Source organism: Leucopleurus acutus (assembly GCF_964270905.1).
Source record: "Leucopleurus acutus genome assembly, chromosome: 10".
NCBI classification, from domain to species: Eukaryota; Metazoa; Chordata; class Mammalia; order Artiodactyla; family Delphinidae; genus Leucopleurus; species Leucopleurus acutus.
The window spans coordinates 39,789,054-39,813,770 of record NC_139153.1 but is presented as its reverse complement, the minus strand read 5'-3'; the positions used below and the strand labels follow the sequence as shown (position 1 = coordinate 39,813,770).

The 24,717-nt window shown below is 39.4% G+C and overlaps 1 protein-coding gene across 1 annotated transcript in view; it reads right to left on the bottom strand.

Moving 5' to 3' along the window:
• PRKAR2A (protein kinase cAMP-dependent type II regulatory subunit alpha) overlaps nt 1-24,717 on the bottom strand; it is a 73,454-nt gene that overhangs the window by 1,335 nt on the left and 47,402 nt on the right. The window contains exons 5-10 of the mRNA XM_082847244.1: nt 20,818-20,924; nt 16,743-16,896; nt 7,379-7,480; nt 7,131-7,205; nt 2,918-2,983; nt 481-622 (exon numbers count right to left, since the gene is read on the bottom strand). Of these exons, the coding sequence (XP_082703370.1) occupies nt 481-622; nt 2,918-2,983; nt 7,131-7,205; nt 7,379-7,480; nt 16,743-16,896; nt 20,818-20,924 (646 nt within the window). The remainder of the gene's footprint in view (nt 1-480; nt 623-2,917; nt 2,984-7,130; nt 7,206-7,378; nt 7,481-16,742; nt 16,897-20,817; nt 20,925-24,717) is intronic.

Here is a 24,717-nt window from a genome sequence, read left to right as displayed (position 1 = left end):
GTTAAAAAGAGGTGAGGGAGAGAATAAGTTCTCTACACCAATAATTCAGTCATTTCCCTCATGCAAACCTTTTCTTAAACATATCCATTCATGTTGTAGGAACTGGACTATTGGATACTGGACACTTGGAGAAAGAAGGGATGTTTCTATGTGAACACAGCAGGACTATGTCATCTAAGTTTGAGACTTTGCAGAGCGCAGCAGCCCTCACTCCCTCTGTTCCCACACAGCCCTGGACACCTGTCTCCATCACTGCTCTTTCCACACAGCCAAGGCGTCTATATGGCTGTTCATAGGCTATTGTCAGTTCTCAAAAATGTTTGCTAAAGGAACACATGAACCCATTTCTGGTTGGTCACACAAACTGTTCAAACCTAGATGTGAGTGAGAGCTGACAGAGTAAGTCAAGGCTTGCTGATGGGAAAAAAATACTGCATGTTAAAACAAAAACAACACTAATGCATATAGAATTTTTCTTACCTAAGCATTTCACATCTCCCACTGCATAAGCCGAAGCAGCTCTGGGTTTGTTGGTGACCAGTGCAAGCTCTCCAAAGTATTGCCCCTTATGGCAGCGGGCAATCTCGACCTCTTGGTTCCCACCATCCTTGTTTGCTTTAGTCTAGAGCAGGTGGAGAACATGACCAGGGCTGATTCCAGAATCACAACTAGGCACATCCAGTTGCACACACTTACATTCCCTTTTCAGTACACTTAACAAATTACTTACAAATTCATGTTGCAGAGACTCTAATTGTACCATGTAAACTGCATGGGCTAATCTCAGTGGCCTGGTTTAACCAAATGAGTTGGCTTTTACCAAGAGGTAAGGTGTATATATATATGCATAATATTATTATAGTATATATTAATATAGCATATAAAATTATGTTAATATACTATATAATATATAACAATGTATATTTTTATATATTTTATATTTATATATTATACATATATGAATGCGATCCATTTGGTAGATGCTGACTCTGAGACACAGGGTAGAAGACAAGGCCTTTTGCTAATTCTTCCTAAATAACGTCAATGCTTCTCATAGGTAAACAGTCACAATTCAGGGCTACTTCTTTTTGACTTGAGGCCATGCTTTTCTCGGACAATACTTTACGGCGACAAATTTTATTTTTAGGTACTACCTGCATCTTAAGTTAGTGGTCCCCCTACCATATTTGTTTAGAAAAGTTAAGTAACTAAATATTTTAAAAAGTAATGTTCAACCTTGAAATTTGGTGGTTTAAGAAATCAAGCAGGTTATACTTTGTGTTTTTCAAATTACTGAAAATAAGGTACTATATTTTATTTACTATCTAGAGGTTCTTATATTTTTTAAACAAATCCATCTGCTAAGCTAAGTAATAATTTAAGTAAAAAAATACTTATAACATTAATAAGAATTAGTCTAAATCTTTAAGAACGACTTTGTTACAGGCAGATAAATAACTTTTTAGAGGTTAATTTGTTATTATTATTATATTTTGGCTGCGTTGGGTCTTCGTTGCTGTGCGCAGGCTTTCTCTAGTTGCAGCGAGTGGGGGCTACTCTTTGCTGTGGTGCGCGGGCTTCTCATTGCGGTGGCTTGTCTTGTTGCAGACCACGGTCTCTAGGCGCATGGGCTTCAGGAGCTGCAGAGTGTGGGCCCAGTGGTTGTGGTTTGCAGGCTCTAGAACGCAGGCTCAGTAGTTGTGGCACACGGGCTTAGCTGCTCCGTGGCATGTGGGATCTTCCCGGACCAGGGATTGAACCCATGTCCCCTGCACTGGCAAGCGGATTCTTAACCACTGCGCCACCAGGGAAGTCCCTGAAGGTTAATTTAGAAAAATAAACAAAAGTACCACACTGGCTTACATGGTTTGACTTTTCCTCCTTTCACACTTCTGCCCTGACCTGTCTGCTCTGAAGTTGATCTGCCCCTTCCAAGCCAATGCTCTCTTTCCAATTTCTGTCGTATTCTCTGGGACTGCAGACGTGTTCACGTCTACCTAGTCCCTTCTCTAGAGTAGCACTTATCACACTGTACTGTGAACACCAGCCCCCTGTGGGTTTTGATACAATGCAGATTCTGATTCAGTAGGTCTGGGGCAGAGCCCAAGACTGAATTTCTGACAAACTTCCCCTTTCCCAACCCAGTGCCACAGTGCTGCTAGACCTACAAACCCAACACTATGCTGTGATCAGTAGGTGTCAATGAATATGAGAAATGTACAAACATATACCAGTAATCTAAAAACTATAAGTAAAAAAATATATTTTTAATTAGGAAGCAAGCCATCTTGTAGGCAGTAATCATATTTTTCTGTCTTTCTCCATGCTTAACTTTTACAAAAAATACTCCATAAAAGGTTTTACACTAGGCTGATTTAGTATTATATGTAACTCAGTATTTTAACAAGTTCTTTATTCTTAAAAAAATTGAAACAGGAAATCTGATGATGATGGATTTATGGTAAGAATCACTCTTCCCATCTATAGGTCACTGTGTTTTCTAGGTCTCCCTATCCATCAAATGGCCATAATAATAACTGTCCTAGAGACCTCCCTTCCTAGTACTCTAAAAAGGAAGCTTTTTCATATTCAACACTCACATATATTTTTTATTATATAATTGCCCCATTTTCTGTTAGGGTGCTTATCCTTTTTCTTATTGATTTGTAGGCCAATATTTCTCATATCATTAATTATGTAACAGAGGTAAAGGCAATAGGAACAAGAAAAAATATACTAAATCTTTATCAATGAATGGGCTTAAACATTGGTCATTGTCAGTCACATATCTCACATAATGGTGGTTTTGAAACACTAAACACACTCCACATTTTTAAAGCAAACAGTTACTTTCTGTGCATATACCTGGCATCTGGATCTCCCCTGACATAACTCACACCATCACACATAAACTCACCTTGCTTTTAATCAAGATGCTCACTTCGCCGGACTCTATAATGTAAAAACTATCAGCCTTTTCACCCTAAAAAGGGAGAGGAGGTCAGGTCAGAGTCATATATATGTATTAAAGAGGGACACAGAAATAGATCATTTTCACATTGCCTGAGCTTGAATTGGTATTTATTTTCCAAACCTACAAACCAGTAAATGGCTAACAAATTCAGAACTAAACGAGAGGATCCTGATTGCCAGGGATGTTAGTCTAACTATGACTGACAAACATCTCTCACTTCCTAACATGGAGTATTCACATCTGTTTCCATGAATATGCCCCGGCTGGTAACTGCACAGAGCATCAGTACGCGCACCACAACGAAGAGTAGCTCCCCCGCTCACCGCAACTAGAGAAAGCTGGTGCGCAGCAACGAAGACTCAATGCAGCCAGAAATAAATAACTAAAATAAATTTATTAAAAAAAAAGAAAAAGAACAAAAAATTTGGAGGGCTTAAACTATCTGATTTTAAGATTTACTATGTAAGGCTACTGTAATCAAGACAGTGCAGTATTATTAACAGAGAGACAGACATTGATCAATGGAACAAAAAGAGACCAGAAATAGACCCAAACATATATGGCCAATTGGTTTTCAATGCAAGTGTCAGGCAATGGGATAGGAAAATCTCCTCAACAAATGGTGCTGAAACAACTGGACATCCATATGAAAAACCCTAACCTTATACCATGTAATTAATTCAAAATGGATCATAGATCTAAATGTAAGATCTAAAACTATGAAACTAGAACTGCACGGCTCAATACAGTAACCACTAGTCACATGGGCCTATTGGGCACTTGAACTATGGCTTGTATAGATTTATAGGTGCTGTAAGTGTAAAATACATATTGAATTTTAAAGACAGAATATCCCCCAAATGTAAAATATCTCATTATTAAATTTTTATATCACTTAGATGTTGAAATGTAATATTTTAGATATATTAGGCTAAATATATATTATTAAAATTAAGTTCACCTGTTTCATTTTTTTTTAATTTGGCTACTAAAATATTTTAAATTGTATGTGACTCACATAATATTTCTATTGAACAGTGCTTGCCTAGAAGTAAAACAGGAGAAAATCTTACTAACTGTGCAAACATTTTTTTTTAATAGGGCACAAAAAGAGTGAATTACAAGAGAAAAAAATGACAAACTGGACTCGTCAAAATTAAAAACTTTTGCTTTTTAAAAGGTATTATTAATAAAATGAAGAGACAAGCCATGGCCACAGCCACATTTTGGGAGAAATATTTGCAAATCATTTGCCTGATAAAGGATTTGTTCTCAGAGTACATAAAGAATTCTTACAACTCAATATATTAAGAAGCCAAATGACCTAATTTTAAATAGGGCAAAAGATGTACTTCACCGAAGAAAACATATGGATGGCAAGGAATCACAGGAAAAGATGCTCACCATCATTAGACATTAGGTAAATGCAAAATAAAACCAAAATGAGATACCACTTCATACTAGGATGGCTAACATTAAAGACTCAATACTAAGTGCTGATGAGGATACAGAGCAACTGGAACTCTTGAACATTGCTGGGGGAATGCAGAATGGTACAGACATTTTAAAAAACATTTTGGCAATTTGTTAAACCTATGTTTACCATATGACTCAGCAATTCCATAAAAACATATGTCTATACAAAGACTTGTATGCAAATGATTATTGCAGCTTTATTCATAATTGCCCAAAACTGGAAAGACCCCAAGTGTCTCTCAACTGGTGAGTGGAAAGATGAATTATGGTACATCTGTATAATGAAATACAATACAGCAATACAGAAATACAATACAGCAATAAAAAGGAATGATCCTCTGATACATACAACAACATGGATAAATCTCAAAAACATTATGCTAAGAGAAACAAGTCAGACACAAAAAAACTACACATTATATGGTTTCATTTATATGAAATTCTAGAAAAGGAATTTTTAGAGCGATAGAAAGCAGGTCAGTGGTTTCCAGGAGCAAGGGAGTGGGTGAGGGGATTTACTTAAAATACAAACAAGGGAGCTTTTTGGGATGACAGAAATGCTGTACACTATGATTATAGGGATGGTTATAAAACTCTCAAATTGTATACTTAAACTTGGTAATTGTACTGTATATAAAATATAGGGTAACAAAGTTGACCAAACAAACAAAACAACATAAAGTATAGTTTCTGCAGTAGGTCTGGGGTGGGGCCCAGGCACTTGAATTTCTAACATTCCTATATGATGCTAATGCTGCTAGTCCTGGGACCTCACTTAGAGAAGCCTTGGTCTAGAGACACTGCCGAAAGGGGTCTATAATAAGGTGGTTATCATCTTAATTTGTGTCCATTCTGCATCACCACCTAGCACTCCTATCTTCAAGAACACAGACATCCCAGAAAACCCTGTGGTTTTTCATACCTCTTGACATACCTCCTGAAGGTCTGGGGCTTTTCAGGATTAAGTAGAGGTCCTTTGGGAGTAAATTAAAGCACCACAGCTTCAGAAGCAAATGTGGCCAGTCAGCATGTCCCATTTCTGCAACTCAGCTCTACATTCTTACCATACTAGGATACCTGCCCTGGAACAAAGCTTACACCCACAGGCCTTTGCTCACATTGTTCTCTTGCCCTGAAAGATCCTTCCCTGACCTCAACTGCTGGAACTGCACTTGTTCTTTAAGCTTAGCTCAAAGGGCATTTCCTTCATGAAACCGTATAGAATACATCCTGTTCTATATTCTCACTGCCACTCTTTTTTTTTTTTAAATTATTTATTTATTTACTTATGGTTGTGTTGGGTCTTCGTTGCCGCACACCGGCTTTCTCTAGTTGCAGCGAGCTGGGGCTACTCTTTGTTGCGGTGCATGGGCTCTAGGCACACAGGCTTCAGTAGTAGTGGCTTGTGGGCTCAGTAGTTGTGGCTCATGGGCTCTAGAGCACAGGTTCAGTAGTCGTGGCACATGGGCTTAGCTGCTCCACGGCATGTGGGATATTCCCAGACCAGGGCTCGAACTGGTGTCCCCTGAATTGGCAGGTGGATTCTCAACCACCGCGCCACCAGGGAAGTCCGCAGTGCCATTCTTTTTCCTTTCATTATAGCACTTATATCTGGTCCTACTTGTCTATCTTAGTAAATATTTACCGAATCAAACCAATTTCTAATTAAAAGAATTATTAACAGTGGGGCTATCTAGAAAACAAAGGCATTTAGAGATGCCACTTAGAGTAGACATCATTTTTTTGTTAGTCCTTTTTCTCTGGAGCATCTCTCTCTCCTTTTATGATAAGCCTGATTAATCTCTGTGGTACTGGTTGGGCCAACTCCACCTCCAGAGCTCAGGGGTGGTCTGGGGATTTAGGCTTGACCAATCTGAGTCTTCCTTCTAGCCCCAGCTCTGGGTTCAGGTATGGACACATTCCCCAACCCAGACCAACCAGACATCTTCTCAGTGGCTCTTTTTTTTTTAATTAAAAAAAATTTTTTTGGCTGCGCCGTGCAGCTTGTGGGATCTTAGTTCCCCGACCAGGGATCGAACCCATGCTCCCTGCAGTGGAAGCACGGAGTCCTAACCACTGGACTGCCAGGGAATTCCCCTTCCCAGTGCTCTTGCCAGAACCACTGGCAGAGAAGTTTTAGACTCGGAAAAGTCTATAATACTCTTTATATATAATTAAAAATGGAAACATAGTAGACTAGGAAAATTATTACAGAGCACTCATCATAATGTTCCAGTCCACTGTGTGATGATCCTTACAGTACCCAAAAATAACATGACAAAAAGGTACAAAGGAAACACTAAAGATACCTTACAAATCTGGTCAGTCACTGAAGACTGGTTTGTGTTAGATTAGCTAAAAGGGACTTTGTGCCAAACATAGAGAGAAGGTACACAACCTTTCGACCTTCTCCAGGTTTTAACAGTGATGCAGGAAGCTTACTCAGGGTTAAAAGAAAATGACATCCAAAAGAACAAACACCAGAAGCCAAGGAAAGGTGAATGGAGGCAAGAGATGTGCATAAGTCAGTGAGCTGAACATCAATGGGCTTTAGAACACTCTGCAGGAAGTGTGCCTGCGTATCGTGCAACATGATCTCCCCAAAGTGACAGGACAAACGATTCACTAGTCCTTCAGGAGGTGGCTTCCGGGAAAGGTGCTGCACAAGGCCCCCACTCACCTGAGTGATTATGCGCTCTCCATCCTTATAGACCTTTTCTCCTATTACATCCACAATCTTCATTCGTTCTGACACCTGAAACAATGAACATACAAATTATAAGGAAACGTCTTAATTGAAAGTCACAAATAGTATCTATACAACATTGAAATGGGCTAGAATAGTATGATTTAAGAAATCTAACGAGAATCGTTTTAACAGCTTTGCTTAAATCCCCATAAACAGACTCTTATTAAAATAGGCTTTACCTCTAGTGATTTAAGAAGCTGCACAGATTCAATAAATGATTCAAACATCTTCCTCTTTTTTGCATTATTTTTCACTATGATTCTTCTAAACGTCACACGGTCCTATAAGAAAGGATATGAAAATTCTGGTAAATGCCTGTATAAGGGAGCATCTATGGTTTAATTAACTATGCCACAGCAAACATTAGAGGTCTCTGGAAGGTACTGGGTCAACTGAGTGTTTAATGATATTTCAATCTGAGTCATTGCTATGAGAAAAAGATCTGTAGCCTGAGCCAGACAGATGTCTCACATTTTGTCACCTGCTATCAAGTACTCAATGGGTGCCACCTATGGGTCAGTCATAAATAGAATACAAAATTTAAAACGTCCCAATCAAACATTTGTGAGCTCACAGTCACTGTTTAATGTGAAAAGATGCACCTTCAAAAAAGGGAGATAAAACAATCAGATGGTTCTTGCCCTCAAGGACTTTATAATCTCAATGGGGAGACAATACAAAATTTATAGGAATAAAAAACTACAGTCCAAGACAGCATATGAAATGTGCTAGATGAACTACAGAGACAAAGTAAGTGCCACAAGAATTCTGCGGAGAGAGATCACGATAGCCTGGAGTGATCAAGGATAATTTTGTTGCAAAAATATAAATTTGTCTGGGACCTGAAAGAGAGGTAGGTTTTAAATTAATGGAGAGATAAAGTAGGAAACTCAAAATGGAAGGCAGGCATGCGAAAGATATCTTGACCCCAGCAAGTCACGGATTCATACTCAAGAGACAGTTAACCAGAGCTATGGTCAGGTACTTCTCAGATATGTGTATGCGTGTGTGGGGAGGGACATGCAGCCAGGAGAATGTTAATTGCTTAGGCTCCTACGTGAGTAGGCAGTTTTTTGTACCTAAGTTAATTTTAACTTTCTTCTACCTTGGGCTCTCAAGAATAGAAAGATTTTTTTTTTTAAAGTACAGTAATGACATCCTAAAGGCTGAAAGAATGAAAAACAGCAAGGGGCTAAGGGCATGTTTAGCTGTAGGTTTGCTATTTTAGTATTCTTGATGATGGGGTGGGAGTTGGGTGGAGAAAACACATAGAAGACAACTGAGTTGAGATGTCTAAATAGGTTTCACTGGCTCATATTCATCAGCCACAGAACTCCCTGGTCCTATCCCATGCCATGCTTCATCTGCCTGACAGGAGAAGTCACCTACTGCACCCTATACTCGTAGTATAAAAGGTGGCAGACTCCTACCCTCCCTTCCTAAACTGAAGTACAAATAATGTCTGTTCTCTGGTACTAAGCCAGATTCTGCCCCCATTTTCTTTTCCATCTGTCTCCTTGAAAAGAGCCATTCAATCTCTGATTGCTCTAATCAGCTGCATCACTTGCCACTACTTTTTTGAAGTCCAAGGTTAGAGATGTATCATTTAAAATGTTACTGTTATACTTTGGGATATTACTCCATTATCTTTAGACTTCAGTTTCTACATGTTTCCTGCACCAATCTAGGCCAAGAGTGCTGTGGAAAGAGAACAATCAAGACTGAGACAATGGGAGTTATAAAATTTCTTTCCTTATGTTTGAGCAGACATTGTCAAAAAACAGTATTTCTAAATCCATCTATAACGTTACAAAGATTACTAAAATTGCAGCAATAAACTGTATTTCTAGCTAAAGAGAAAACAACTGATATCTCTATTTGTGTTCCAACCCTTTCTATGCATGCTTTTGCACTTCCCAGAGCTCTCAGGCTGTGCAAGTCCAGTTCCTATGACTGCGGAGGATATAAAAAAGCACCAGACACCAACCCAGCTTTCAGGGAGCTTCCAATGGAGCTGTGAAGAGGAAACTCCTACTGTGAAATGGTAGCTCCCTCAGGCACCCAAGTGTTCAGAGTCAAGCAAGTAGCCCTGAAGTTCAAAAGAGAAGAATACTCCCCTTTCCTTTGACTGCAGAAAGTTTCTACTGGGACTTCCCTGGTGGCACAGTGGTTAAGAATCCGCCTGCCGGGCTTCCCTGGTGGCGTGGTGCTTGAGAGTCCGCCTGCCGATGCAGGGGACACGGGTTCGTGCTCTGGTCTGGGAAGATCCCACATGCCACGGAGCAGCTGGGCCAGTGAGCCATGGCCCCTGAGCCTGCGCGTCTGGAGCCTGTGCTCCACAACAGGAGAGGTCATGGCAGTGAGAGACCCGCGTACCGCAAAAAAAAAAAAAAAAAAAAAAAAAGAATCTGCCTGCCAAGGCAGGGGACACAGGTTCGAGCCCTGGTCTGGGAAAATCCCACATGCTGCGGAGCAACTAAGCCCGTGCGCCACAACTACTGAGCCTGTGCTCTGGAGCCCGCAAGCCACAACTACTGAGCCCGCACGCCACAACTACTGAAGCCCACGCACCTAGAGCCTGTGCTCCACAACAAGAGAAGCCACTGCAATGAGAAGCTCACGCACCACAACAGAGTGGCACCTGCTTGCCACAACTAGAGGAAGGCTGGGTGCAGCAATGAAGACCCAATGTAGCCAAAAATAAATAAATAAAATTATTAAAAAAAAAAAAAAGACTCCGTGCTCCGCAGGGGATCTGGGTTCGATCCCTGGTCAAGGAACTAGATCCCACATGCCACAATGTAGATCCCACGTGCTGCAACTAAGACCTGGTACAGCTAAATAAATATTAAAAGAAAAAAGAGTTTCTACTCACTTTCATGCAAGCAAGACAGAGTGGGAGCAGAGACTAAGTGTAGTGGTCATGGTGGCAGCTGCCCCCAGTAAGAGAAGGAATATAGAATCCAATTTGAGAAACTCAGTGGCAACACCAGGTCCTCCCTGATTTAGCCTCAGAAGGCATTTCCAAAGGCCTTGGAAGGCACAAGTAAGAAGTCAGGCTATAGAGGACCCTCTGGGAGTCACTTTCCTGAAGGTGGTACTGAAGCTTTGGAAGGGTTTGGGCTATAAAGCAGGTGAATAACGCAGGAGAAAAGGGCATCTAAATAGGTCACGTAAGGCAGCAGCGAGATGAATCTCACTTAAGATAGCAGGGAGAGGAAGAAAAGACTGCAAAGGATAAGGCTAGGAACTAGGAAGGCAGGGCAGGGATCTCAGGAGAGGGAGTTTCAGAAATGGAAGGGTGGTGAGCAGCACCACAACCAAGGGAAGCAGGTGCCACCACTCTGTAGTACCCTACCTTGTGCCAGGCACCGAGGAAACTGCTTCTCGGATGTGCTTCTACTTAATTCTCATATCCAAACCACAAGGCAAGCAGTTGTTTTTTTAAATTAATTAATTATTATTATTTTTTGCTGCATTGGGTCTTTGTTGCTGTGTGCAGGCTTTCTCTAGTTGTGGCGAGCAGGGGCTACTCTTCGTTACGGTGCACGGGCTTCTCATTGCAGTGGCTTCTCTTGTGGAGCACAGGCTCTAGGTACATGGGCTTCAGTAGTTGTGGCACATGGGCTCAGCAGTTGTGGCACGTGGGCTCAGTAGTTGTGGTTTGCGGGCTCTAGAGCACAGGCTCAGTAGTTGTGACTCACGGGCTTAGTTGCCCCATGGCATGTGGGATTTTCCCAGACTAGGACTTGAACCCGTGTCCCCTGCATTTGCAGGCGGATTCTTGACCACTGCACCACCAGGGAAGTCCAAGGCAAGCAGTTTTACAGTTCATTTTTAATAAATTTCTATTGAGACTTTCTCTTTGACTTTTAGATTTAGGAATGGGTTGATTTCCAAGTGTTTGGAGATTTTCCTGTTATCTTTCTGTTACTGATTTCTGGTTTCATTCCATTATGGTTAGAGAACACACTGTCTGATTTCAATTCTTTTAAACTTGTTAAGTTTTATTTTATATCCCAGGATACATGTAGTCTATCTCGGTGAACATTTGTGGGCTTGAAAAGAATGTGTATTCTCTGTTGTTGTGTGAAGTGTCCTATAAATTTCAATTTGATCCTTTTGGTCGATGGTGATGTTAAGTACTGTATCCTTCCCAATTTTTTGTCTAGTTGTCCTATCAATTGTTGAGAAAGGGGTGTTGAAGTCTGCAAATATAACTGTGGGTTTGTCTATTTCTTCTTTCAGTTCTATCAGTTTTTGCTTTACATATTTTGAAGCCCTGTTGTTTGGTATATACATATTTAGGGTTTCTGTGTCTTCTTGGTAGATTAACTCTTTCATTATTATGTAATGTTCCTCTTTGTCTCTGGTAATTTTCTTTGCTGTGAAGTCTACTTATCTGATATTAAGTTCTGCTTTCTTCTGGTTAATGTTTGCATAGTATATATATTACTATACTTTTACTTTCTTTTTTAAAAAATTATTATTTATTTTTGGCTGCATCAGGTCTTAGTTGCTGTGCGCGGGCCTTCTCTAGTTGCAGTGAGTGGGGACTACTCTTCGTTGCGGTGCGCGGGCTTCTCATCGCAGTGGCTTCTCTTGTGTAGCATGGGCTCTAGGTGCGCGGGCTTCAGTAGTTGCAGCACATGGGCCCTACAGCACACAGGCTTCAGTAGTTGTGGCACATGGGCTCAGTAGCTGCAGTACGCAGGCTCTAGGGCATGCGGGCTTCAGTAGTTGTGGCTCGCAGGCTCTAGAGCACAGGCTCAGTAGTTGTGGCGCACGGGCTTAGTTGCTCTGTGGCATGTGGGATCTTCCCGGACCAGGGATTGAACCTAGGTCCCCTGCATTGGCAGGCAGATTCTTAACCACTGCGCCACCAGGGAAGTCCGAAAATAAAGATTATAAGGAAGTCTTTAAAAACAAAGATTCTTATACTTTACAAAATCATTTGGCTTGAACATATTCATAAAGACTTATGTTTCTCATTTTTATGGAGATTTGTTTTTGTTTGTAATCAATTTCTGTCTGAGTTCCAGAAATGCAAAAGATACAGCACTGAGAGAAGTGGCAGCTGACAAAATTGCTGTCTTTGACCTTCTGATGCGAGTTTAGTAACTAATCTGGAAAATAATGAACTGTAATTAATGAAATCTGTAGCTATATTCAAGTGTGTTTCTCAGACAGCACATACAATAATTGAAAGAACTTCCTGTCCTCTAATTAGTTAGATTGAATTAACTTGGCATAATAGCTTTAAAATTTTTTTTTACTGGAGTATAGTTGATTTACAATGTTGTGTTAGTTTCAGGTGTATAGCAAAGTGAATCAGTTATACATATAAACACTCTTTTTTTGAGATTCTTTCCCCATAATGTGTATATATCAGTCTCAATCTCCCAATTTATCCCTCCCCCCTGCTTATCCCCTGGTAATCATAAGTTTGTTTTCTACATTCATGACTTTACTTCTGCTTTGTAAATAAGTTCAGTTGGTATATTTAGATCATCTATATTTATAGTAATTATTCATATACTAGGGCTTACGTCTACCATTTAATTCAATGTTTTCTGTTCTTCCCTGTTTCCTGTTCTTCTGTTTCACTTTTCTTGCCTTCCTGCAGGTTACCTGAATGGATTTATAGAGTTTTTGAGTGTATCTCTTTGTACAGATTACTTTAGTGGTTGCTCTATGTATTATATTTATATATGTAACTTATCATGGTCTACTGGTATCAACATTTTAGTAGTTTGAGTAAAGTGTAGAAGTTTAACTTCCATTTAGGCCCCTTTCCTTCCCCTTTAGAATGTAATTGTCTTAAATATTTCCTCTATATACATTAAGAACCACGTAAGACAATGTTATAATTTTGCTTCAAGCATCTAACCTATTTTAGAAAACTCAAGAGGAGGATAGACTTTTATGTCTATCCATATGTTTACTGTTATTCTTTCTCCATTCTTGATGTTCCAAATTTCTTTCTTTTTTTTTTTTTTTTTTTGTGGTACGCGGGCCTCTCACTGTTGTGGCCTCTCCTGTTGCAGAGCACAGGCTCCGGATGCACAGGCTCAGTGGCCATGGCTCACGGGCCCAGTCGCTCCACGGCATGTGGGATCTTCCCGGACTGGGGCACGAACCCGCGTCCCCTGCATCGGCAGGCGGACTCTCAACCACTGTGCCACCAGGGAAGCCCCATATTTCTTTCTTTTATCACTTCTGCAGGTGACAAAGTCTCAGTTTTGTTTTATCTGAGAATATCTTCATTCCTGAAGGATATTCTCACTAGGTATAGAATTCTGAGTTGACAGTTCTTTTCTTTCAGCAATTGAAAAATGCTGTGCTACTTCCTTCTGGCCTTCATGGATAGGAAATCTGGTGTCATTCAAATTGTTTTTCCTCTGTACGTAAAGCATTGTTTCTCTCTAGTTGCTTTCAAATTTATTCCTGTCTTTAGTTTTCTAAAGTTTGATTCTGATGTGTTTTGGCATAGATTTCTTTGGGTTTATCTAATTTGAAGTTCACTCAGCTTCTTGAATCTGTAGGTTTATTATCTTTCACCAAATTTGGGAATTCTCCAACTATTATTTCCTTGAATAATTTTTTAGCTCTATATTCTTTCTCCTCTCCTTCTGGGACTCTGATGACACAAATACTGTACCTTTTCTTTTTAGTCCACAGGCTCTGTTCATTTCAGTCTATTTTCTTTCTGTTGTTCAGACTGGGTAATTTCTATTGTTCTATCTTCAAGTTCACTGATTCTTTCCTCCCTTATATTCATTCTGCTATTGAGCCCATCCAGTGAGTTTTTATTTTGGTTATTGTATTTTCCAGTTCTAAAATTTCCATTTGGATCTTCTTTCTGTCTTCTATTTCTCCACTGAGACCTCCTATTTTTTCCCCTTTGTTTCTAGTGTGTTCATAATTGCTTGTTGAAGGATTTTTATGATGGCTGCTTTAAAATCATTGTCAGCTAATTCCAGTATCTGTATCATTTTGGTATTGACATCTTTTTTTTTTTTGCGGTATGCAGGCCTCTCACTGTTGTGGCCTCTCCCATTGCGGAGCACAGGCTCTGGACGCGCAGTCTCAGCGGCCATGGCTCACGGGCCCAGCCGCTCCGCGGCATGTGGGATCATCCCGGACCGGGGCACGAACCCGTGTCCCCTGCATCGGCAGGCAGACTCTCAACCACTGCGCCACCAGGGAAGCCCGGTATTGACATCTTTTGATTGCCTTTTCTAATTCAGATTGAGAATTTCTTTGTTCTTGGTCTAACAAGTGATTTTCTATTGTATCCTGGGCATTTTGGGTATTATGTTGTAAAACTGTATCCAATTTTTTCTTTTTTTGCAGGCAGTCACCCTCTCTCTATATATAGGGTGCCTGTACGTGTGGGAGTGCATGTTCAGCTCCCCTCTGGACTCTACTGACACTACTCTGGCAGGGGAAGTGGAGTGCCAACTAGTAACACCACACATCACCTCATTTTGCCTCTTTGCTGCTGGATGAGGTTGTTAAGTCCAGTTTCCTGCTGGCCCCAGTGACAGTGTGGGGAGGTAGAAGCAGTTTTTCCTTTGGTATTTGGCAGGAATAGGGTGGCATTATCATAAAAGGTTTTCTATTCTGCCAAGCTGTGCTTTTCCTTGTCCTTTGGCTAAAGGGAGCAGACTTTTCTTGGGGCTGTTTTTATGTGTACCTGTTGGTGGATCTGGGTTGTAGGTTTTTCCAGCACCCTATCTGGGATATATGGGTATTAATAAGAAAACCTGGCGAACTCACTGTTATGTCCTTCCTTAATTCCTGAAATCCCTAGTTCCTAGCCAGTCCACCTTCTCCTTTCCATCTTTCAGGGTCTCCTATGTTTGTTTGTAGTAAGATATCCAGAGTTTTCTAGTTTTAAGAGGGAAGATTAGTGAGGAATGGGGCTATTCCATCTTGGCCTGGACCAGAAGTTGGCATTAATGTATTTTAAAACTGAGTTTATTTTCCCCCATTATTTATTGATCTACCTTGAGTATTTTAAGCTTCCCAAGTGTGTGATGTATTCTTAAACCAATGTATCTCTCATCTCTCAGGGGCAATCTTTTTTTTTTTTTTTTTTTTTGTGGGCCGCACCACATGTGGGATCCTAGTTCCCCGATCAGGGACTGAACCTAAGTCTCCTGTTCTAGAAGTGAGGAGTCTTACCCACTGGGCCGCCAGGGAAGTCTCTCTCACGGGCATTCTTTTTTTTTTTTAACATCTTTATTGGAGTATAATTGCTTTAAAATGGTGTGTTAGGGGCTTCCCTGGTGGCGCAGTGGTTGAGAGTCTGCCTGCCGATGCAGGGGACACGGGTTCGTGCCCCGGTCCGCCATGGCCGCTGAGCCTGTGTGTCCGAAGCCTGTGCTCCGCAACGGGAGAGGCCACAACAGTGAGAGGCCCGCGTACCGCAAAAAAAAAAATGGTATGTTAGTTTCTGCTTTATAACAAAGTGAATCAGCTGTACATATACATATATCCCCATATCTCCTCCCTCTTGCGTCTCGCTCCCACCCTCCGTATTCCACCCCTCTAGGTGGTCACAAAGCACTGAGCTGATCTCCCTGTGCTATGCAGCTGCTTCCCACTAGCTATCTATTTTACATTTAGTAGTATATATAAGTCCATGCCATTCTCTCACTTCGTCCCAGCTTACCCTTCCCCCTCCCGGTATCCTCAAGTCCATTCTCTACGTCTTCGTCTTTATTCCTGTCCTGCCTCAGGGGCATTCTTAATTCTACATTAGTATAGCACAATAAAGTGCTCTAGTATGTCTTTAAAATGTGATTTTATTTGAGGAAATATATTGATAATTCCAAGGTATATATTTAATTCTGCTTGTAGGGTAAATGGAAACAAATTATCATAGATGTGAACATTTTAAAAGTGAAATTTGGAATCTGTACAAGAGGATGATTGTTTTGTTTAAGAAGGAAGAGAATTATATATTTTGAAGGCTTGATAATGAAGGAAGCAAGGTGGGTCATGTATAATAGAGGATAGGATCATAGCAGTACTGTGCCTAAGACATTCTAGGAAAGTTCTATTTCCCAGAATATGGCTATCAGCCTTTCTAGTCATCTAAATCTATTGAATATTGGCATGGACCAATGAATAAATAGATGGCCAAACACAGAGGAAAGTTAGTCCTAGGATAGATAGAGATGGAAAACATGGTTGGCAGAGCTTTCAATGACACTTATTTTTCTAGGCTGTCTCTTGTACAGAGTTATCCCCCCTCTCTCTACTTGTCTGATAAAAACATAAATGGAAAATGTAGTAAGAGCTGACACACTGCAAGGTCACAAGACCCAGTCTTTTCTATGTAATTTGGAATAAATGGTTTGTTGATAAATCACTTCAGAGAAATGGAAAAACACACTGGTACAAAACCTTCCACAATGTCTTTCAGATAATTGGCCATTAAATATAGTGTGAACCAACAGCCCAAGGACAGAGACTCAGAAGTAAGGGGCATTAATACCATGCTATGCAAGGAGAACCATTTCTCTAACTCACCAGTCCCCAAAGGGAGCCTTCTGAAGTGGCGACAATGGTAGCAGCTCTCGGGGTGTTGTACATCAGAGCTAGTTCTCCAAAACTGCCATGGTTGTCATACTGACCAACACAGCGGGTTTGATTATCTTTTGTTACTAAAATATCATAGGTTCCCCTGGAAATATAACAAGAAACAATTTTACTTATAATGGGCAGGTGTACATGAATAGAAGGTTGTTGTTATTGGGGAATTCCAACAGATTTTTGCTAGTATATAGAAATATAATAGATTTTTGCATTTTGACTTTGTATTCTGTGACCTTGCTAAACTCATTTATTAATTTTAATGAGTGAACTTGGCATTTTCTAGAGGATCATGTCATCTGCAAACAAAGACAAAGCAGCTTTGTTTCTTCCTTTCCAATCTGTATGCCCTTCTTCCCTCCCGTCAGTCCTTCTCCCCTCACTCCATCTTTTTCTTTTCCTTCTTTTTTCTTTGCTTTATTGCGTTGGTTAGGACCTACAGTATAATACTGCACTGAAGTGGTGAGAGGAGACATGCTTTGTTTGTCTGGTTCTCCATCTTAAAGGGAAAACATTCAATCTTTCACCATTAAGTATAAGGTTAGCTATAGGTTTTTTTTTTTTATAAATGCCTTTAATCAGGTTGGAGAAAAGTCCCTTCTATTCCTAGTTTGCTGAGAGTTTTTATCATGGAAAGGTGTTGAATTTTGTCAAATGCTTTTCCTGCAGGTATCGAAATGATTGTATGGGTTTTCTTTTGTAGTCTGTTGAAAACTAGGATGTAGAACTGATTAAAATAAAGAAAAAAATGATACAATTCTCTATCTATTGATTGTTAATGACTACTAAAGAAAAATATTCAGAATGGACAAACATTTGGAGAAACAGTCACTCTCAATACACCACTGAAGCAAGTGTAAATGTTTTAAAGTTTCTGAAAGATAATTAACAACATAACAAGTTCCTTAAAGAGACCCTTTGACACAGCAATTCCATTTCTAGGCACTCTGAAGGAGATAATCAAAGATATTGGAAAATATTTAATTGCAGGGGTGCTCACCAGGTAATATTTATAAGAACAAAAACCAAAAACCACAATTTAATCTGCTAACAATAGGGGATAGGTCAAATATATGTCTATATTCATATTATGCAGTCAATATAAATCATGACATAGAATAATATTGTATCCCATGGCAAACTACTTCAAATAGATTTTAAAAATCAAGTCAATGTATATGACCTAACATAAAAAGTATACATATAAATGTAATAAAGAGTTGACTACATTTTACATGTTTGTTAACAGCTTTCAAGCCCTACCACTCCCAATCCTTCTTCCTCTTCTGTCTCACATCTGGGAAAGCTGAGAAGAAAACCTGGGTGCTCCCTTATTTGGCACTGATGGGATATTCAAACAAAACTAGAGCCTGCTCATATATAAGAGTACTCTGACCTCAGCCCCACCCTCTAACCACTGTGAAACGCCAAGCCAGTCACCCCTCCCTGCTGTCTTAAGTCATTTTTGGACCTCTTGGGAACCTGGCCTGTTCTCCCTTAAAAGCCTCATTATGTGAGTGATAAATCTTTTCATACACTCTTAGCTGTGTGTGTGGTATGATCAGTCTCAATATCTGAACCAAATTTGGGGTAATGGATCTGACCTAACAGTAAAGCATAGGAAAAAAAAGAAAAAAGAAAGGAAGAATATACTCTGGGGACGAAATTAGGGCTAAATTACTTTCTTTCCTGGTTGTTTTTTTTTTTTTTTCCCCTAAGTTTCCTACAAAGAGCCTCCACTTGTCTGATAAAAATCATTAGGTATCATATGTTACACAAGAAGCAAAGAATAAAGCCAATCACTCAAATATCAGGTACACAGTACCAACCCTGCTCTCAAGGGAGCTCACCACTGAATAGGTAAGCTGAACTGTGTTTGACCTGGTGGACAAGGCAAAAGTAACAAGGACATGAGTGGAATAAATGGAATTCAGGGTAAATTCACTTATGTGTTTTTAGTCTCTCTTCCAGGAGACGCTAGCAACTTAATTTTGGGAACACAAATAATTTCAGGAAGCCACAAAACAGAGTCTTTCCTAACCTCTCTCACTTCGGTCCTCTTCCAAATAATGGGACATATTTTTCTCACTGTTGTTATCATCAAATTATGTAATAATTATCTATTTCATTATGTAATAGTTATCTATCTCTAGTCTCTCCAACTAGAAAATGAGTTTTTTGAGGTCAGGAACAATATCTTTTTAATAATTAATTAACAACCACTTTCAGTGCATGCAAAAGATAATACCTCTCATTTACATGTGTAATAACAAATCATTCCCTTTGTAGACAGGCATTTCAACCTATAAGCTATGGATATGTGCAGGTAAATGCTTATTTCCCAGACTGCAGGTACCTACTGGGATTCCTGTCTTGGTGAGGGAGCACACGGCAGAGCAAGGGGGAAAGGTGGCTGTTGGAAGTGGTGATATAACTTAAAAAAATTATTCTGTCACTACTTACAGAATTCTATGAAGGAAGCATGAGCATAATAGATAAAACAGTCTTTAAGAAGACATTATTTGTATCATCTTTACTCTTTAAATAAAACATTTCTTTCCTAACCCTAACTGTAATCATCTGTCAAAGTATCAAGGGCCAAAAGGTTACCCAAGGAGTACGTTCTTTTTTTTTTAATGTTTATTTTTTTTTAATTAATTAATTATTTATTTATTTTTGGCTGCATTGGGTCTTCTTTGCTGCACGCGGGCTTTCTCTAGTTGCGGCGAGCAGGAGCTACTCTTCGTTGAGGTGCGCAGGCTTCTCATTGCGGTGGCTTCTGTTGTTGCAGAGCGCAGGCTCTAGGTGCGCAGGCTTCAGTAGTTGTGGTGCGTGGGCTCAGTAGTTGTGGCTCGCGGGCTCTACAGCGCAGGCTCAGTAGTTGTGGTGCTAAGTCGGGCTTAGGTGCTCCGCGGCATGTGGGATCTTCCTGGACCAGGGCTCGAACCTGTGTCCCCTGCATTTGCGGGCGGATTCTTAACCACTGCGCCACCAGGGAAGTCCAAGTAGTACATTCTTGAACACTTTCCTGAACGAGCAAAAGGCTCGACGAGACAGGGGACCAGCTGAATCTAGTATAGCTACTTGATCAAAATGAAAAGACCCTTAAAAATCTTAAAAATCAGGAAAGCAATTGGAAAAAAATGAATAAGGTCTGCAGAGTAGATGAGAGTACTGTATAAAATGTTAATATCTAATTTTTACAATTGATCTCTGCTTATGTAAGAGAATATTCTATTTTTAGGAAATATACACTGAAGTATTCAGAGGTAAAAGGGCTTATACCTGCAACTTACTTTCAAACAATAAAGTTAATGTGGTAAAACATAAATCTGGGGAACCCAGGTTTATAAGAATTTTTTGTACTATTTGTGTAACGTTTCTATAACTCTGAAATTATTTCAAAAGAAAAAATGAAAAATAATTAATGGAAGATATTGGGTGAAGCAACATCTTATTGATCTTAAACTCTGGTGAGGGTGTTCCTTTCAGGACTGAGGAGGGGTCAGAAGGAGTCCTCCAGGTGATACTAATAGCTCAAGAGGTTAGGACACACCAGGGCGAACAGGTCAAACCCAAATATTTCATGTCTCCCAACATGATTTATACCTGGAACAGAGCCAGAAGGGGCCAGAGGTATGGAGGTTGAGGCAGTATACTCATGTGTAAAATTAGGCTAGGATTGAATGATCCAGATGACAATAAAGTGTTACGGTTATTCTTTACAAAATCAATTCACTTGAACACTTGCAAATAACACGTTTATAAAGCATAGCTTGCACATTTCACCTAATTGTAGATAGTGGCAACCCAAGTATGGGTTGTACTGAGGACTCAGGGCAGCAGTAGATAGAGAAAGGCAGGCTGTGGACAGAGAGGGGCAAGCTTTGAGAAGCTTGTTTACGTGGCCCTAAGTCCTGTTTGGGCTGAACAAAGCATAGGGTAAAGCACTTGCCCTGAATTATGGATCTTATTAAGTACAGCCGTGCAACTGCAAAACTCCATCTCCTACCGTTCAATGACATAAAAGTTGTCCCCATCATCTCCTTGGTCAATGACGTGCTCATCAACTTTGACTGTCCTTTCAAACATGGCATCGAGGACTTGAGAAAGCTGTTCCTGCAGGGAATACACAACGAGAAAAGATGGCTTCTACACTTGTGGGGGGAAAAAAAACTCTGCTTATCTTAGTTGGTGACTACATGGTAGATGGTAGAAGTCCCCACATCAGACTATTCCCCACGTTCAAGCAGAAACCTAAGGGCTGTCTGAAACAAATGCTTTCCTGTGGCCATTCAGCTTTGCATCTCCACATATACAGCACAGTTGCCAAGTTTTCTGAGGCAGCATTGTTTTGAAAATACATTCTATAATTTACGCAAAAACAGGTATCTAAATCATGGTGCGTATTCTCCCAGCCGCACCCACAAGACTGTCACCTGCCTTGATGGCTCTACTATGTCAGGTATAAAGCCATGTGATGCCACCTTCCTCCAGGTGTTGATATTAACAGGATTATCAAGGCTAAAAGGCTGAGATGGCCTCACAGGTTATCTCATGGAACAGCACAACTACTACTCTGACTAGCCAAGCACATCACTTTACCTCTCTGAGACTCAGTTTCTTCATATGCAAAAAAGGGTTTAATAAATAGTTTCTAGCTCATCAACTTTTATGACTAAAGGAGAAAAATCTAAGGAAAGTATATGTCACATAACAGGTACTCAATAAACGAGATCTATTACCAGACATGTAATACTGCTACAATCATTTATACACAACATATACAATTAGTTACTTACCAATATTACCTGCCATAACCAGAAGGTAACTAACTGTACCAGTAAGTATAATGAAAACAAAACTATGCTATTAAATTCTAACAAAACAGTGATCTCAGTCTAGGGCCGGCATCCCTCTGTCAGGGAAATCAGTGACTGTTACGGAGCACTAAATACCAGTTTCAACTCAGAGAAAGACTTTGTCTTTGGAGGAATGTGGATTGAAGATCTGACAAAGAAATAATTTTATTGCTGCATAATTCCATGTGATTTAGTGTTCTGTCAGTGTGACTGTTCTATCTAAAATAACATTATCACCAAAAAGCACCTCTTTAGTTCCATAGTTCCAGGTGTGCTGAATACTGTAAAAGTTGACAAATACTAAAAAGGAAGGCTTGCTACTCATGTGTCATCCACGTTAATGTGGAATGTGAGCTCAGTGTTGCCAGAAATCTCATGTTTAAATACAAGTAACAAATTAAAGTTTTCACATACAATACAGACCAAACATACACATCTATACCTGGCTGTATCTGGCCTGTGGGCTGTCCATTGGCAGCCTCATGTTTTGAGTAACTCTTCTTTTTCTGGCCTGGACTCTTCAGAAACATCAGTGTCATGATATAGAATAAGGCACGGGGGAAGCAATCTGGGTTACAGGGGACTAGAATCATACCATGACAACCAAAAGCAACGTGTGATTCAGGACTGGAAAACAAAACAAAAAAGCCCTAGAAAACTTTACAGGGAAAATCTTAAAAGCAGTTCATACATACTCATACATGTGCCTACATATACACACAAGAAACAGTGTAAATGTGGCAAAATGTTAACAACTGGTCAATCTAGGTCAAGAATATAAGAATGTTCATGGTACTATTCTTTGACTTTTCTGTAAATTTGAAAATTTAAAAACAAAGGTTTGGGAAGTAAATTTTTAAAAAATAGAAACAAATACACTCACTGGAATGGCTAAAATTTGAAAAGACAGATAATAACAAATGTTGGTTAAGGATACAGAACAATTGGAAATGTCACATATTGTTGGAAGGAATGCAAAATGGTATAACCACTTTGAAAACCATCTGGTAGATTTTTACAATATCAAACATATACCTATCCTATGACTCAGCAATTTTGCCCTCAGGTATTTTACTGAAGAGAAATGAAAAAAAAAGTTCGCAAAAAGACTTGTATAAACTGTCCAGAGCATTATTCATAAGAGCTAAAAGCAAGAAATAGACCAGGTATCCATTGTCAGAAAAATGGATAAACAAACTGGTATTTTCATATAATGGAATACTTCTCAGCAATAAAAGGGAATGAACGAACATCACCAAAACAATGACACACTGACATCATGGATCCCTTGATATGATGCTCTGAGAAGGACACAACAGAATTTCTGTGTAGTCTGGCCAAAGATGTATAACCGCATTTCAATCATGAGGAAATATCAGACAAACTCAAATTGAGGTATATTCTATAATGTAATTAACCAGTACTCTTCAAAGTGTCAAGATCATGAAATACTAGAAAGAACTGAAAACTATCGCAAATTGGAGGAGACTAAGGAGAAATAACAGCTAAGTGCAATGTGGGTTTCTGGACTGGATTATTAACTAGGAAAAAAAAATTAGTGAGAAAACTGATGAAATTTGAACAAGGTTTTTAGTTTAACTAATGGTATTGTAACAATGTCATTTTCCTGGTTTTGTTTTGTTTTTTTTTACATCTTTATTGGAGTATAATTGCTTTACAATGGTGTGTTAGTTTCTGCTTTATAACAAAGTGAATGAGTTATACATATACATATGTTCCTATCTCTTCCCTCTTGCATCTCCCTCCCTCCCACCCTCCCTATCCCACCCCTCTAGGTGGTCACAAAGCACCAAGCTGATCTCCCTGTGCTATGCGGCTGCCTCCCACTAGCTATCTATTTTACGATTGGTAGTGTATATATGTCCATGCCACTCTCTCGCTTTGTCACAGCTTACCCTTCCCCTAATTGTACTATGGTTATGTAATATGCTAATATTGGCGGAAGCTGGATGAGGGGTATATGGGAACTCTACTATTTTTACAACTTCTTTTATGAGTCTAAAACTAGTTCAAAATAAAAAGTGAAAAAAGGAAATGGAATGTTGAATAAGAAAGAGTCTCAAAAATATTGTGCTGAGTGAAAAGAATCTCTCACAACAGAGTATATATTGTATGATTCCACTTATATGAAATTCTAGAAGGCAAAATTAATTTATGGTAGAACAAATCAAAATAGAAGTTGCCTCTGGGGGGAGGCGAGCAAGAATTGATCATGAAGGGGCATAAGGAAACTTTTTGGGGTGGTGGCAACATTCTACATCTTGATAGGGGTTTGGATTACCTAAGTGTATGCATTTGTCAAACCTAAGTACACTTAAAACTCATGCATGCATTTCATTATATGCAAACTTTACATTAAAAAGCTATAAACAAATATTGAACTATCATGATATGCATGCCAAAGTATTTAAGGGAAATATACTGAGATCTCCAATTTACTCTGAAATTATCCTCAAAAATAAGATGGGTTAATGCAGGGGCCAGCAAACTGTTGACTGTTTTTGTAAATAATGTTTTATTGGAACACAGCCATACCCTTTCATTTATGCATTGTCTATGGTTGCTTTCCTGCTACAATAATGAAGGTGAGTAGTTGTGACAGAAATATTTAGTATCTGGTTCTTTAAGCAAAAGTTTGCCAACCCCTTGGTTGAGGGTAGACGGTATATCATGTGACAAGCACAGTAAAATGTTAATGTTAGAATCAAGGCAGTGGATAAATACATGTTCTGTAAAATCCTTTCCACTTTGTTGTATTTGAATATTTTCATGATAAAATGTTAGAAAAATATAATTAAATCTGAAAATTCAGTTATCATTTTTCAAGACTGAAATGGTAAAATGATGTTCTCCAGCACTAAGAAAAATCTGAATACTAGACTGACACAGCAACTTCTTTAGAACATATGATAGTATAAAATTTACAAGGGGTTTTATTCACAGTAGATAAAGAAGCAAGTATGCTTTCCATTGATACAGATGAGTCTTCCAGGGAAAACAGTTGATACAGACTATTATTTCTTACAACC